The sequence below is a fragment of the Eulemur rufifrons genome, chromosome 16 (genome assembly GCF_041146395.1).
Source record: "Eulemur rufifrons isolate Redbay chromosome 16, OSU_ERuf_1, whole genome shotgun sequence".
NCBI classification, from domain to species: domain Eukaryota; kingdom Metazoa; phylum Chordata; class Mammalia; order Primates; family Lemuridae; genus Eulemur; species Eulemur rufifrons.
In genome coordinates, this window is record NC_090998.1 from 1,973,906 (window position 1) to 1,990,527 (window position 16,622).

Below are 16,622 nucleotides of genomic sequence, written 5' to 3' on the forward strand. Positions count from 1 at the left end.
ATGTGTAGGGTCAATAGTCATCATGTGCCACTTCGTAACCACCTTTCCCTCCTATGCCATCCCGCTGGGATGGTGTCCTGGGTGAAGGACCAGGAGGTGCAACAGTAGCCTCAGTGACCCTGGCTTTTGGCTCAAGGGTGTAGGAGCAGTGGCTCTCGTGAGAATCACCTGGAGGGTTTTAACAGACTACAAATGACTGAGCTCCACCCAGGCAATCTGAAACCCTCCAGGCCCTGCACGATAGCTCACGCCTGTAATCCCAGCACTTTGGGAGGGCGAGGTGGGAGGATGGCTTGAGCCCTTGAGCCCAGGAGTTCAAGGCTACAGTGAGCTATAGTTGAGCCACTACATTCCAGCCTGGGCAACAGAGCAAGACCCTGTCTCAAAATAAATAAATAAATCAATAAATTAATCAATTAAAAAAACCCAGTGAATGGGACTTTGAATGGCTTTGAAAGGTGGGGCTTGCTCACTGTGAAACTGCAAGCCCCTTAACGCTGTACGGATCATGGGGTTGCAGAGGTTGGATAGGACCTTAAAGATCCACAGGTCCACCCGACTTCCGTCAGTGATGAAATTGAGCCCCGCAGGAGAGGCTCTCCCGGGTCACCTGGTCAGTAACAGCTGGGACCAGAACCCTGGCACTCACCGCTGGGCACCTTTGCAGTGAGAATTCATGTAGCAGGCTACCGTGTCCCTCCAGGTTCGGATGGGAATGTTAGGTTTCAATAATGAGTTTCCATGGAATGATTTAAAAGTCTTAGGCACTGGTTGAAGGAAGATGACCTGGATATGAAAGAAAGTTTCTGTTTAGCAAGAAATATGAGTTCTAGAAATGTTTGAGTCTCTCAACTCAAAAGTAACTTTAACAGAATGCAATTCAAAGTAAGTAGCTACTGCCACATGGCAGTGTCCTGAGTGCCAAGGTGGTCTCGGTCCCCAGATGGCTGGGCAAGAGGCTCGGCTGTGGTCAGCACCATCAGGCTGCTTGTGGCAGAATCGTGCTGGGGGAGAGCTGGGAGCCCTGCAGGTCAGGCACTCCCAGAGAGGAGGGCGTGAGGCCCAGAGAAGCCAAAGAACTTGTCCTAAATCACACAGGTGGCAGTTGACAGAGCTAGTTTCAAATCCAGATTCCCCTGAACCCTAAATCCATGCACTGCCCACACGCTGTATGCCCACAGTACTAGGCAGGACGAAGCAGGACTAGAGGACTAGGGTGGATATTCAGGGGACGCGATGGGACCTGGATCTGGGGTCTGAACGCCCACTGCCTGGGTGCTGCAGCCACCCCTCCTAGGGAATGTCCTTTCCTCCTGGAGGAGAGGAAGTGACCCAGCCTCAGCAGTGCTAGTGAGTGGCATTCCCAGATTGCCTAGGAAGGGTGGCTGGGGAGGTACAGAGATAGCCTGCATACTAGCCAGTCAGTTTTTCTTGAAAAAGTAGGATCTGACGCTGTCATTAGGGAGAGACGGCAGCTAAAAAATCGATCTGTGCCTCACAGGGTGACACAGAGCGCTTCCGGGGCTTACCTGGGTTCTCTGCTTTTTAGCTGGTGGCTTTTCTTGTCTGCCTGATTGGTTTCCTCACTCATTATCTTCTCCGGCATTAGCCCCGGCATAAGGTGAAGGATGCATAGCCTGAACGGGAGGAGGTGGGGGAGCCGACAGCAGGAGAAACACCTGAGCTAAGCTGTACCCCGCTTGGGTGGCGGCAACGAGAGACATCCGAGGAGTAGCTGCGCGGAGATCTGGCCCAGTAGGCTTGTTGCGCCCTTGCCCTGGTGGGGGGAGCACAGGGCACCAGCCTCTGGGCTGGGTGTCGCTGTCCTGAGCAGATGGGAAGAGGTTTGAGAGACAAGCGTTGGGAGGGCTAAAAGAACTGACTTCCTAAAAATGCTTCAGGGTTGCTTTAGAGTAGATCAGGATAGAGTCGTCCTTAGAAATTCAGACTCTGGAGCCAGACTCCCCACGTTTGGATCCCATCCTACCACTAACTGTGTGACCTTAGACAGGTTAACATCTGAATGTTCTGTGCCTCAGTTTCCTCATTTAGATAGTGGGGCCAGGGTGTTGTGTAGAGCAGTGAGAACAGAACCTGGCCCTGCATAAGCTCTGAGCAGACGTTAGCTCTGTCCTTGCTGTCATCGTCCCCGGCATCACCGTCAGCTCCCACCTTCATGGCTGGCTCCTGTTCAGCACGAGGGAAGCAGGGTGCTAAGAGCCCAGGCAGTTGGTCGGGGTGGTGGTCCTGGCTCTGCTGTTTTCCAGACTGGGACCTTGGGCAGGTTGTTTTACTTTCTGCACCTGTAAAGTTAGGAGATTGGACCGGTCCATGCCGGGTACGTGGGGCCTCAGGGGTACCCCTAGGGCTGAGGGCCCGGTTGCTGAGATAATCACTCAGCCTCCTCCCGGTGCCAGGCTGCACTGTGAGCACAAGTCAGAAGGCTGCCTATGGCAGGGGAGTGGACGCTGCACTTGGAGGTCAGGAAACTGGGTTCTAGTCCTGGCTGGTCATTGACCCGCTGTGGCACCTTGGGAAAGTTTCTCGGGCTCTCTGGGCCTTGGAGCATTGGACTAGATAACCTTTAAGGTCTCTTCCTTCCTCACAATTCATTAACTTTGTGAGTATGGATTTCCCTGGAAGAATTAAGTGGGTCCTTTCACCCAGTAATTTGCATCCTTCCTCCTCTTTGTCCTCCTTTTCTCCTCCAGGCTGGCAACTGGGCAGTGGGTTGGGTGGGGCATTCCTGTGAATCTTCCCCTTTCTGGCCTTCAGTTGTGAGTTGGGGGTGGGTCTCCTTGGAAGAGGTATTATCACAGTAGCTCATTTTCCTCTTGAGAGTATATCTTGTCCCGATACTTTGATGGAGAAATCAGGGCACGGAACCTCGGTGTGCTCTGTTACTGGGGATTGAGCCTCGGGCTGGCCTCCCAGAGCCCAGCACACGGCAGCGGGGGTGCCGAGGACCTGGAGTGTCAGCCGTGGCCACTGATGGCAGGGCCCCCACAGACCACAGTGGCTTTACGTGTTCCCTGTGAGGCTGAGCCTTGGAGGGGAGGTGGCAGTCCCTCTCCAGGTACACAGTACGCTTCCTGCCACGTTTTTGGGGTCCCGAGCTCCCAGCCAGGCTTTGGGTTCTCTGGAAGATGTCAGAAAATGAGGGAAAAGAAAAAAATACCATGCTTAACTTTAGTTTAAAAGATTAAAAATAAAATCTCCAAATTTCAAAGAAAAACAAGAAGAGTGGCCCTGTCTTAGAATCCTGTTTCACCCTTGTCTCCCACCCCGGGCGGGCGCGGGTCCTCCTCGGAGGAGCGGGGTGCCTGGGGCAGACACTGCTCTTTAGAAGGAACCCCGGGCACACACGAGGGGGAATGAAGTCAAATGCAATCTAAATAAATAAAAGGAGGGGAAAAGGGTTTTAGAAATCTGTGTTTACTCTGGCACGCGACGGGCCTCCACTGCTTTTGACATATTAGGGAAAATTTTGGCGGGGACCTACTAGGAGCACTTAAAAAGGCATATGTTTCTTTTCAGAATACAAGGGGCTTGGAATGTATTGTTTAAACAAAATTCTTATGAATCTTTGATGCATTTTTAAAAGAATATATAAATGTATATTTGTTTCACTTGTGCTTTCTTCAGCATTAACTTCCTTAACTCCCTTCCTCAGACCATTTGAAATAATTATTTTACTGACTATTTTTGCCAATTGTGTGGCCTTAGCGATCTATATTCCCTTTCCAGAAGATGATTCCAACGCCACCAATTCCAACCTGGTAAGTCCACCATCCTCGAGCCTCTGCTTTTCCTACTCGATGGAGAACTGGGCTTGAATCACATGGATTCAAGTTGGAATGTGGAAGAAAAGCGAGATGTGTGTTTGGCGTATACACAAGCCCGGCAGAGCTCAGATGCTGAGTGCTGTTTGGCTCGTCATTCAAATCAGCACCTGTCTTATCCTGTTTTCCAAAAGAATATTGCAATTAGGTGGTGGTGAGCTCTGTGGGTGTGTGTGTGTTTTGAGTAGCAGATCCTGTGAGTGTTACAAAATGTGCTGCATAAGTTTCGAGTACAGGTGTTTGCCGGAGTGAGCATTTATTCTTGGATCCTTTTTTTGGTATTTATTTTAAATGCCTTTGTTCCATCGGTAGGGTTTGCTCAGGTGATCTGTAGCATCGCTGCACAATAAATTATTTCTAGGAAGCTTTTAGGAAAGTTTGCATTTGCAGCCAACATGTATTATTGAGTTAAAAAGGCTTTATTTTCTTGGGAAAGGCGACTTTCTGTTTGGATTGTTGAGAGGCCAGTGCTGGCAATTTGGGTTTAGAATTTGTCCATGGAAAAAGTGGAGAGTGTGTTTACTTTTGGCTGAGCGTGAAGTCATTACAAAGGCCTTTGCTCCGTCTGGGCATGTGAGGAAAAGAGCTCTGGAATGCAGTTGGCAAAATTGGGGCACTCCAGGATGCCTTCGGTGCAGGCGCAGAGGAAAATCCCATCTCTCCCCCTCCTTGCAAAGACACCATTGCTTTTCACATGATGTCCGCAAAGTGTGTTTGGTCACCAGAGCCACCATCATCAGCACCTTCCTCGGATTAACGAGGTGGGACTGTCTGATTATAGGATTCTCCTTCTCACAGCTGCTGGCCCATCATGGGTAGTTCTTGTGTTTTGAAACCTTTGAGCTTTCCTTTGGCCCTTTCGGCAAATACGTCTGATGCACATTTTAAACTTCTCTGCCATTTCCCAGTTTTTCACAGTTAGCTGCTGGTCCCGATCTGTGTTCGGGAGGGTGTCCAGTGTGTGTGAGGCGGCTGCGTCTTGTGGCTTGGGCCAGGCTGTGTGTTGGGAACAAGTTCCGAAGGTTTCAGAGCTGGGCGGTGGGTACTGGGCGGTGACGTGCTGGGAGTCAGAGGGCAAGCTGCGGTCCATGAGGCATGACCTTGTCTCTTAACGGGCAGGAAATGTTTACTGGGGCAAGATAAGTACATGCAGAAATGTCTCCCCAAAGCAGGACCTCCTTCCGTTGGTCCTGCTGCTTCTCTCTGTGTCCCCCTCCCTCCACTGCCACAGTCCTCTGTCTCCCTGCAGCTTACCCTTAGTCTGCACCTTTTAAACAGGAGCTCTGGTTACAAACGGAATCCATGTCTTGTTCCTAAGCCAGTGAAGCTTTGGGCTACCGTAGGCCCAAGCAGTGGCAAAGTGGGCAGATCAGTTGGTTTATCTTGGGCCCCAGAGGTGGCCACGCAACAGCCCCCGCATCCTGTGGTTTCTAGGAGGAGCAGCAGGGCCGCTGGGTAGCTGAGGTGGAGGGAGCCCTGGGCTGGCCGAGACCCTTGGCCCTGTACCTCCTGGAGGCAGAGGGGCCGGTGGGAGAGCACAGAGGGTCACCGTGGACTCGTCCAGGAGCCGAAGTGAGGCTGCTGCATACAGATGATGTGGGAGGGACAGCGCTTTTTGAAAATCACACCACAGAGCGATGGAGGTGTTCTAGAACTATTAATAGATGGCAGTGATGAGTGCACAACTGCAACCATCACTGCTAAGAATCACTGAATCACGTACTTACAATGGGTGAATTTTATGGTGTGTGAGTGAGACCCTAATAAAGCTGTGGATCTGACTTCTCATCCTCTGCATTCCACAGTGTCATGCCTTCCCTGGGGCAGTGATGCCGCCAGCTGAATGGGGAGATGGGAGGTGGTAGTCAGGGGTATTAGAAAACCGCTAGAGAAGCGAACAGAAGCTCCCCTCAGCTGATAGATCAGAATGTTATTCTGCTCCATGGAGATAGCGCTGTGAGGGTCGTGATCTGGGCTCTCCTCGTCCTCGTTCTCTGCAGCATCTTACTGTCAAATGCCCCCTTTTTGAAACACTTTCACCCCTTGCTTCTTCTTGCTTCTATAGGAACTTTTGCCAGGTTTCTATCCTGGGCCCTCTGACTTTCTTTTTCTGTAATCTCCCCCTGGTGAGCTCATCCCTATCCACGCATTTCAGTTCCTTTCCTAGGCAGGTTATTCCTGAGACCTCCATCTCCAGCTCTGAGCTCTTCCATTAGTGAGGCCTGTGCAGGTGTAGCGGCTCCTGAGACCCCTATCACTGCAGCCACCTGGGGAGCTGAGGTCACACTGAGTCCAGCACTCGGTGGATCTGGTTCAGATTTAGTAGTTCGGGGGCATGGTATGGAAATGTACATTTTAAAAAATTCCTCATAGGGGTGCTAATGATTAATCAGATTTGGGAGCTACCAGCCTCTTGAATAGAGCAAAATTTGAGTTGGACCGACCTGAGTTTGAATCTTGGCTTCACTACTTTGAAAGTCTGGATCTTAACCTTTAGTGACTGGATCTTTCTGAACCTCAGTTCCCTGCCTGTACAAATGGAGGTGACAGTACATCAAGGGTGCCGAGGAGAGTGGGGCAACAGTGACGCACCAGGCACGGTCTGGGCAAACAGGTATGTGTGCCAGGATGTCCTGCAGGGGCCTTAGACAAGCCCCAAATGGAACTCGTCCTCTCTCCCACCACACAGCCCGTCCCCCAAGAGAAAACAGAATCAACCCCTAGGGGACCTGCTCCTCTTTGCCCTTGGCTGGGTGGGGGGCGTGGCTGGCCTTGCTGTCACTCAGAGTCACTGCTGCCATCTTCTTCCCTCTCCACGCCCACTGAGCAGGCATCCAGTTCTGGAGATTTTAATTGCAATATATCACATTTAGCCTCCTTTCTATTCTCAGGGTCACTTGTTAAACCTTCTGTGCCTTTGTTTTTTCATCTATAAAATGGAAATAGTAACAGAGTCTACCTCATAGGGTTGCTGTGAAGATTAAATGAGTCAAAATACGTAAAGTTCTTAGAAGAGTGCCATGGTAGAGGCTAAGTGTTGGGTCTTGTTCACGGTGGGTGTTATTGTTGTCATTGTCGTCATCCTTGTCACCCGACCCAGGCCTCATTGCCTCCTTCCTGGATGCTCCCTCTGGTCTGTCTCTGGTCCCCCCTCCCACCGGTCTCCCTCGTGCTCGTGCAGTCACGGGCACACATCTGCACCAGGAGCCAGGCACTGTGCTCGGGATGCTTCAGAAGGCAGAGCCGGTGACCAACAGGGAGGAGGAACATGTGGACAGGTGTTTGCGAATAGCGAAAGGTCTCACAGGCGGTCAGGTGTCAGGGCGGAAGGCCTGATTCATGTTGCTGGTGGGAAGGGAGGAATAGCGGGTTTCACATAGGATGACGTGTTTGAGTTGCATCTCCCAGTAAGAGGTGATTTCCAGGCCAGAAGAGACATTGCAGGTGTGCCCACGTGCACAGGCCCTGCAGTCCGTCTCTTCCTGACCTGAGGAAGGGTGCTGGTTTCCAGGGAGTGGGCAGAGCTTGCTGGCCTGTACACAGCTGGATGCACTGCGGGGCGTCAGGGGGCCGAAGGCTTTGGGGGCGGGAGACCACTCTTGCTGCGTGAGGAAGATGGCTCAGATGGAGGCCTCAGCTGTGAAGAGCGAAAGAAACCTTGTTAGATTCTGCGTGACAGTGACAGCAGGGTCAGAGGGTGGTGGTTTAGGGGGAGGCTTGCCTGGCCTTGTGGCCAGCTGGATATTGTGGACGAAGGAGAGGACTGACTCTCGGGACGGTTATGTGGGGAACAGGCCAGGAGAAGGACTTCAGGAGGGAGGTCACACTGAAGGGACAGGGAATGATGTGGACAATTAGGGATTGGTAAGTGAGGAGCTCATGGAACAGGTGGATGGACATGTCCAGTGCGCAGCCAGTAGGGCCTGGAGCCCGAGAGACAGTTCATGCTGAGGATGGAGACTTGGGGGCAACAGGAGGGAGACAGAGAAGCAGCCCTGGGCGTGGACCAGAGCTGCCGCGACAGGGAGGAGCCAGACAGGAGGGGAGGCCACGCCATACCCTGCAGAGGGTGGAGGAGGAAGGCTTGACCTTAGAGGTAGCAGGGGAAATCGCCAAGCGTGGAGTCTCAGACGCTAAGGGAACAGAGAGTTTAAAAATATAAAAGAGAGACCGGTTGGTAGTTCAAAAGCGTGTCTTTACAGCAACTCAAGGCTGATGACAGGAGGGTTGGCCTGAGTACGAGAAGAGCTGAGCTTAGGGCTACGGGTGGGAGGCCCTGAAATGGCAGGTGCATGGTAGTGATTTGCCCGAAACATTCCTTGTCATGCTGGAACGGGACGCTCCAGATCATTTAGGTACCTCCAAAACGAAGCTTGAGAACCCACCTGTTAGTTTCATAACTCTTCTTGAAAAATAAGGAATTGCTGTTTCAGAGTCCAACTCTGAGAAATAGCAAAGGAGAGACTACGCTGCCCGCGGTGGGGCTCTCGGCGCTCTGCGGCCCGAGACCTGGGTAGACGGCAGGCGAGGCGCAGTTCCCAGGCCCTTCCCCCAGAGGTCCCAATTCGTGTCTGCTGTGGGCTCCCTGGTGGCTCTGATGCAGGTGGTCCCGGGCTGTTCCCTGAGAACAGTGACCTAGAATGGTCCCCAGCCTGGGACTGGACCTCCTCAGCTCCCCCCGCAGTCTGCTGTCCCCCCCGCAAGCTCCCCTCGGAGAATCCAGACAGAAAGACAACACGCGTCAACGCCGAGCGCCTTCCCACTCTGCTGGGCTCAAGAGCAAGCTGTGTAGCCAAGCACACTCGCGCCTCGCGGAACTCGGAGGGCGTCTCTGTTCACGCACACTTGCAAATGCACATCTGCGCTGGCTCCTGGGCCGCCCTTGCCTTTCCCCCACCTGCTTGGTTTAATCCCCATTTACTTTTGTAACACTTCGCTTTTTCCTCTTTCTAAAAGATAAAAACTATTCCAGAAAAGGGTTTTGTTTTTAAGATCTTTCTCTCATTATTTAAATAAAAGTCTGTTTTATGCCCCAGCTAACATACACTTTTGCACCAACAATCATCATCTTTTTTTATCTTTTCCGCCTGCTAGTGAATCATAATAAAACCTGAATTGTTCCATTCTCTATATTCACAGTCCTGTTACTGGCAGTGCCACCTACTGTGCGCACATGGTTTATAATACAGCCACTGTAAACCTCACCTGCCCATGGCTGTGACCCGTAGGTAAGTTCTGTGGCGTCTGTTGAATACCTCTGTAGACAGGGCAGACTCAAAGACTCCCTGTTCTTTGCAAACCCTGAAGTCCACAAAGACTTGGCTTGAGTTGGAATATTAAGAGAATATATTTGGCATTTGACCTTGTGCAGAGAACAGTGCTGTGTACTTTCTGGAGCAAGAGCCAGGCTTGAAGTGGAGGGGGAGAGGAGAGGGGAAGAGGCCAGAGAAGAAACCGTCTTTGGGCTGGGCTTTCTCAGGGGCTGTGAGAGGCAGAGCGGCGCCGTAACCTGGTTGAGAGGATTGGGTGAGTTAACGTGTGTAAATACATAGGACAGTGTCTGGCACAGGCGCATGTGTCCCTCAGGAGTGTGACAGTGGCAGGACTCAGGCTCAGCTCAGAACTTGTGGTGTCCAAATGCAGGACCCCAGCTAGGGTGTCCTCAACTCAGCACTGCCTGGGAATGGGGGGCCTCAACCTCACAGTGCCTCATACACTTTCTGAGTGGACCAGCCCGAGACACGCAGAGCCTGTGGGGTGGGGATGCGTCACAGGCGCATGTGATGGCCCCTGTGCGTCCACTCCCTGGGGCTAAGTCAGAATCAATGGCACCTCGTCCTAGTTTTTGCCCCAGAAGGCTGGGAGAAGAGACCAAATGCTGTGTTTGCTGGCAGCTCTGATCCAGCAGGATTGGTGTTTTGTGATTATATGGGGAGAGGAACAGGGACCCACTTATAGCGAAAGAAGAACCCCAGTGGGAGAGCACTGAGTGGGTCGTCTGGGGGACCCCACTCCCCACCCACAGGCTCTGCGTGTCTCGGGCTGGTCCACTCAGAAAGTGTATGAGGCACTGTGAGGTTGAGGCCCCCCATTCCCAGGCAGTGCTGAGTTGAGGACACCCTAGCTGGGGTCCTGCATTTGGACACCACAAGTTTTGAGCTGAGCCTGAGTCCTGCCCCCGTCACACCCCTAACTCTGAGAGAGACCTGCTCTGAGCAGTGAGCAGCGGTGCCAGTTTGGGATTCCCTCATCCTACAGTGAGCTGTGAATTTCTTTTATCATTAGGTTTGCCTAAGAGTGAGAGATCTTTTTATGAGGCTTTCATGCATCAACAGTAATGATCGTACTGAAACAAGATTTTTATTGCTATCTCCTAGGTGTTGTCCTAATGCATCAGGCACACACACTTTGCAGCAATGCTAGGGTTGTAAGATACACTAATAGATAATCGCAGGGAACAAACCACATAGCTACCATGTCATGTAGGAACACCCTGTCCTGTGCCGTGCAGTGGGGGAGCAGGGGAAGGGGAGGCAGCAGTGGAGAGAATTCTAGCTGAGAGAATGAGCTTGACACGGTGCACTGGGAGAGTGCTTCTAAGGAGCCAGGTTGCAGCTGAACTGGTCTGAGTGGGTATGTCTTAAAAGCTACACTGGAGCCAGGGCTGCAGGCATGGACCGAGGAAGAGAGACCTGAACTGTGTGGCCGTAGGTCAGTCACTTAATCTTTCTGTTTGTATGTCTTCTGGCAAGTGGGAGTAATAATACCTGCTTCATCATCATAATTATCTTTTCTGAGTGACCACCAGGTGCCAGTGCTTTGCATGCAATATTTCTAATTCCTACAGCCATAAAGTGTAGGTTCTGTTTGTTTGTGTATTTAAGGGTAGAGACGGTATCGATCTTGTTTGCCGCTGTGTCCACAGTGCTTTGGGCAGTTCCTGGCACACGTAAGGCTCCAGGTAAGTGTTTGCTGAGTGAGTGAATGAACCTGCCAGGTGTTGTCTCTTTATTTTAGATGAGGAAGTAAAATCTCAGAGAAGTAAAGTGGCATCACGAGCCAGGGGCAGAGCTTTCATTTGAACTCAGGACTGTATGAAGCCGTAGGTTGGGTTCTGCTCTGTTCCTTGGAATGTGTAGGGTTGCTGTGAGGACCCAGTGTGGTAGAAGTGAAGTGTTTCAAAGATCAAATTCTCTGTAGCAGTACTAACAGGTATTTAAAAACAGATATTAACAAACAAACTTGGTTCTGTTGGAAAATAAATTCAGTAAATGCCAAGTTAACCAAAGTTAAATAAACTATTATAAGACTTCTCCAAGCCTTTAACACAATAGCAACGGACACGATTTATGAGTTCGTATCCTGTGCAGATGTTGTCCTAAGTGCTCTGTGTATATATTAGTGCATTTAAACATCATCATAATGCTATGCGATGGATGCTGTTATCCCGTTTTATGGATGAGGACGCCGAAGCCCAGAAAATGTGATTTGTGAAATAAGGTGTGAAACTTAGCTGTGAAGTGGGGACGCTGGCACGCAGGTGCAGGCATTGTGTCCCCAGACCTGTGTTCTTGGCCATCACGCTGCAGCTGCCACCGTGCGAGAAGTGCCCCGTGACTCCCTGGGCCAGGCAGAGAGTGCGTCACCTTTCCAACCCACACCGTCACAGACGTCCTGAGGAATGGTGTTCCTCGGATCACACCTTGTTGGTAAACGCTGCTCTGTAGAAATGCAGTGGCTTAAAACCACAGAGAAGAAAACTGCCCCAAGCACGGATGCCGTGGGAGAAAGGACGGAGCTGGGCACAGGATGGGACGTGTTGCAAGGCTGGTGTGGAGAGGAGGCCGGCAGACACCACTGGCTCGGCCTGGTCAGGAACGTGCAGTTCAGAGGAGACGGCAGTCTTCTGGCTGGGGTTTGTGCTGAACCGAACGGTCTACACCCCAGGGTGCCCGGGGCAGTTGTTGCCCTCTGTGTTTGCGTGCTAAACATTGGGGGGGGGAGGGGCAAGGCATTGTCTGCCCTACAGTTGCCGATGGATGGGGTAAGGGGAGGTGAGACTTTGAAGTCAAAATATGGTGACACCTCCTGCACCATTTTTATACACCTTTATTCATTTTGTGGGGAATGTTCCATATAAATTCACTTTTTATGTAATGGGACAGTTTTCATATACCAAACTCCTTGTAATTTAAGTATATTTGAAGAAAGTCTTTCTAGAATATAAAATACAAATCCCTGGATCCTTAAAAGAAAGATTCTGAGCATATTTCGTGCTATTTCTAGGACTGCACAATCATTAGAAATTCAATTATTGAACCTGCTGTAATACCGGGAAGCTGTCGGGAGAGCTAAGGAACCTCCAAAGGGTCCCAGCACGTTATGATCTGAGAGTGATTTTGGACGTGTTTTTTATACACCACCCTGTTGGGGTGTCTGCCCCCTCCAGTGCCGGCCCTTTTAATTTGCTTCTCCCTCTCTCCTGTGGGCCCAGAAACCAGATAACGAGTCCCTTACAGTAATGTGCAAAGTACGAGTAAATAGATTCTGATTGAAGACCTGCAAGGCTCACTTATGAATAAAGCACATTAGCTTTAACTTATGGATTGTATAACATTGATTTTGGCTTCTCAGAAGCCTCCCCCCACCTTGATTCCCTTTGTTCTCACTGGTCTCGGCGTGACTGAAGCTGTTGGATCGGTGCCAAGTGGCAGTCATGGCCGCAGTAACGGGGACACTCGTCCTCCGTTCTGGAGAACACTGTTCTCAGTACATTACATGTGTTAATCATTCCGTCCTCTCAACAGTCCCGAGAGACCTTCATTGTAATTATAATCCTGCCATTTTAAAGATGAGGAAGAGGCACAGGGAGATGTGTGACTTGCCCAAGGTCGCACGACTGTGAAGCAGCAGAGCTGGGATTCCGGCTCGAGCGTGAGGCTCGGAAGTGCGGCTTCCCTGAGGTGCAAGAGGGAGGCATTTTGCTTAGAATGCAGTCCTTTAATTACGGGACCCTCAGCCAGAGTGTGTGATACCTGTGGTCTGTCTCTACCAGGGGCCCCAGGGGAGCAGCAGCAGGGAATGCAGCTCCTCAGGCTGCACTGCCTGTGAGCGTCTTAGGGGAGTGGCGGAGCCCTGGCCTGTGCCATTTGGAAAGCGCAGGGGTGGACAAGACGAAGGCCTGAGAGGTTGACTTGGTTTTGAGGCCATATTCTCCCAGGGACCAGTGATGCCTAGTATTTGAGATCTTCAACCAAACAGGCCCCTAGATGAGACTCTGGTTGGGGTGAGGGGGACTCAGGATCAGCCCAGCTTCCTGAGGTGAGCTTAAAACTTGCAGGACCTTCTCGTGGACTCAGTCATCAGAAGCAGTTCCTGGGAGCTGCCTGGGCCTGCACTTGAACCCTTCTTGGGATCCCAGTCAGTACTGGTCTGGGTGGCAGGGCCAGGAATGTCAAATGTGGTGAGAGCCACGCCCCTTCCATGGCGTAAGGCCGCCCTGGGAATGCCTGAGCACCCCAGGCCCTGTTGGCGATGTGGAGACATGTAGAGCCGTGGCCTGAATGCTAGGCTGTGCGCTGGGGAGCATGGTCCTGGGTTCTGGTTCCAGCTCTGCCACTGGCTAGCGGCATGGCTTTGGTGCTTCACCTCGCTGGACTTGGCGATTTCTCAGCTGTGAAATAGGGATAACAGTTCCTACCTCACTGAGTCCTGGCAAGGGAAATGAGAGGATATATAGAAATGTTCTGGAAAATGCAAAGTGCCATATAAATGTAGGGGCATTATCACAATAACTATTGTTACTGTTGTTATTAAGACTAGACAGATATATTCTGTCTCTAAAATATTGACCCTTTTTTTTTCTGGCACATTCCTCTGTGAACCTTTTCCCTCAGACTCCTCTCAAGATAACTTAGAGATCTAAGCAAAAGAACTAAAAGCCAAGTTCCAAATTTAGTTCCTGACCTTTCCAAGACGGATGGTGAGTGGTGTGGCCGGAACCTGCCTGCTGCCGGGAGCCCAGCTGGGCTGCAGGAGCCTGGGAACGCGGGCGGAGCCGGCCCATCCGCACAGCACCCGCGGGAGCTCAGCCCTCTGCTGTTTTCCCACTGGCCTAGTTTAAGTCTGGCACAGCTGAGCGCAGCTTTTCAGTGGCTCCTTTAGCGCTGCCCTGCGACTCGCAAAGCCTTCCTCCGATGCACAGCGGGAGTGATGAGAAACCCGGGGGCTTCTCTCCCTGGGCTTGTGGGCACTCAGACAGAAACGTGGTGTGGGAAAGGCTCTCTCTGGCGCCCCTGAGTCCTGAGGAGCAGGGTCAGTCCTCAAGGATAAGGGGGGGCGTGTCCAGGAAGAGCCCTACGGGCTGTGCAGGGCTTCTGCAGGTCTGGCTGGACGTGCCGTGGTGCTCACGGCCGGTTAGTCTCAGCAGGACCAGGGAGCATGACCCTCGGGCAGCCTGTGCTTGCAGACTGTTCTGGCTGCTCGGGGGAAGGCAGGTGGCAAGTGGCGGGTGTTATGCTTGACAGCTGGGCTACGCGCACAGCTCAAAATGCAGCTGGGTTTGAGCCGTGGCAGTGGGGTGGGTTCTTGGGGACGGGCCTCAGGGGAGAAGGTGCTGAAGGCCAGGACCTGACTCCGAGTCCCACCTGTGCCAGACTGACACAAAAGAGTGGACGAGAGAGTGGCCACCAGCAGGCCAGGCTAACTTCCCCTCCCTGCCCACTGGAGGAACGTTCCAAAGGTTGGCCCAGAGAGGGGTGAACCTCAGCATGGCCTTTCAGCTCAGCTCTTCACTGCCACTGGCTGCTGGGTAGGCGGCCACACACGGTGGCATTAACAGGCGGGATCTCTGGTGCGTCAGTGCTGGGAGCCTTGTTGGAGCCGGGTTCCCTCCGGACGCTGAGCTGCAGGCCTCAGGAGAGTGTTTTGGGTGGGGCCGGAGGAGGAATAAAAGGAGAACGGCGCAGGGAAGTGGGTGGCCTTGGTCTGCAGGCTTGCCTTGGCAGCCGAATTCTCAGAGGGCCCCAGTGGCCCACACCTCACACAACCCCTTCCCCTCAGTGTGGCTCGTCCCGTGAATATGATGGGATATCTCTCTCATGGTTAGGTTAGCACAGTGGACTTTAAGAAAAGGCGGAAAATGAAAGGGGGCAGGGTCTGCCTTATCAGGTGGTCCCTTAAAAGGGACTAAGCTCTTCCTGGAGAAAAAGATTCCAAGTACACAGGGATTTGATGTGTGAGACGTTCTCTGTTGCTGGTTTTTAAGGTGAGGGGCCGTGTAGCAAGGATCTGAGCATGGCTTCTAGGAGCCGAGACCGACCCCTGGCTGATAGCCAGCCAAGAATTCATTCTGCCAACAGTCGCAAGAGCTTGGGAGAGGACTCCAAGTTCCAGATGACAAGGCACCCGGCTGGCCCCTGACTTCGTCCTTGAGACACCGGGGTGGGGCACTCAGCCACGCCAAGCCTGGACTTCTGGCCTACAGGACTGTGGCATGACCAGAGGGCTCTGTTTGAAGCTGCCGAGTTTGTGGTCATTTGTTTTGCAGCAGTTGAGAACCCGTACGCACTCTCCACGCCCTTCCAGCACTCCCACCCCACGTCCCTGCGCTCGGGCGGGGCTCCTTCACTTAGGGGCTTTTGCTCGAGTCGCTCCCTGGTGTTCAGTGTTTCCTCCACTCTGCCAGGCCGAGTGCTGCTGGTGGACTTCACTTTCTCTGTCCTTCCCTGACCCCTGGAAATCAGCTTTATTTATTCATTCTCCCGCTGACTATTGTTCATCCCAGGGCTCAGGTTAGAAGTGACTCTTGCAGGAAGTTTTCTCTGATCTGCCGTGGCTGGATTTGGTGCTACCCTCCCCGTTTCCATAGTATTGTGGATATCTCTGCCCTAGCACTTTTAATCGCCTGCTTACTTGTGTCTCTTGTATTAGTTTCCTAGGGCCGCCGTAACAACATACCACACATTTGGTGGCTAAAACAACAGAAATATATGTTTCACAGTTCTGGAGGCCATAATTCTGAAATCCACGTGTCAGTAGGGGTGGTTCCCGCTGGGCGCTCTGAGGGGGTGCTGCTCCAGGCTTCTGGTGCTGCTCGCAATGCTCTGTGGCCCTTGGCTTCTAGACACATCACTTCAGTCTCTGCCTCCATCCTCCCATGGTATTCTCTCCTGGGCATCTGTCTCTCTGTGCCCAAATTCCCTTCCTCTTAGAAGGACACCAGTCATTGGATTAAGGCTAATCCACCCCAATCCATGTAACCTCATTTTAACATGACTCCATCTGCAAAGACTCTATTTCCCAGTGAAGTCACGTTCCCAGGTATGGTGGTCGGGACTTGACCATACCTTCCTTCAGGGACGCTCATTGGCAGTCAGGTCTGTGTGAGCGGGCATGTCGTCCACCCAGCACCCAACACAGTGCCTGGAACACAGCAGGAGCTTCACGCACGTCTGCTCAGTGCCTGGCTGGGCTGGTGGAGGGACGCTTCCGAGGGAAAGGCAAGCAGGTCCCAATGGGCCGCTGCTCCTTCCCTGTTAGCTCCTGGCAGGGTGGGCTCCCGGACCCTTTTACAGCAGAGCCGCCTGGAGGACAGTGGCTTGTTCAGCAGAGGAGGTGTCCTGCATCCCTGAGGGTCTCAGGTTTTGGCTCACTCCTGCAGCTCAGCCCTGACTCCTCCCCTCTCTCTGCCTCCTCTGCCCACTAGCCTCAGACGTGCACCCAAAGGAGGGGGAAATGCGAGTCGGAGCTGGAGGTCCATGGCAGAGGTGGTGCTCCCGG

The 16,622-nt window shown here is 52.3% G+C and overlaps 1 protein-coding gene across 19 annotated transcripts in view; it reads left to right on the forward strand.

The window, feature by feature from the left end:
* CACNA1C (calcium voltage-gated channel subunit alpha1 C) overlaps positions 1-16,622 on the forward strand; it is a 585,430-nt gene that overhangs the window by 54,674 nt on the left and 514,134 nt on the right. For all 19 annotated transcript variants that reach the window (XM_069489394.1, XM_069489389.1, XM_069489378.1 and 16 more), the window contains exon 3: positions 3,674-3,779. In XM_069489394.1, the coding sequence (XP_069345495.1) occupies positions 3,674-3,779 (106 nt within the window). The remainder of the gene's footprint in view (positions 1-3,673; positions 3,780-16,622) is intronic.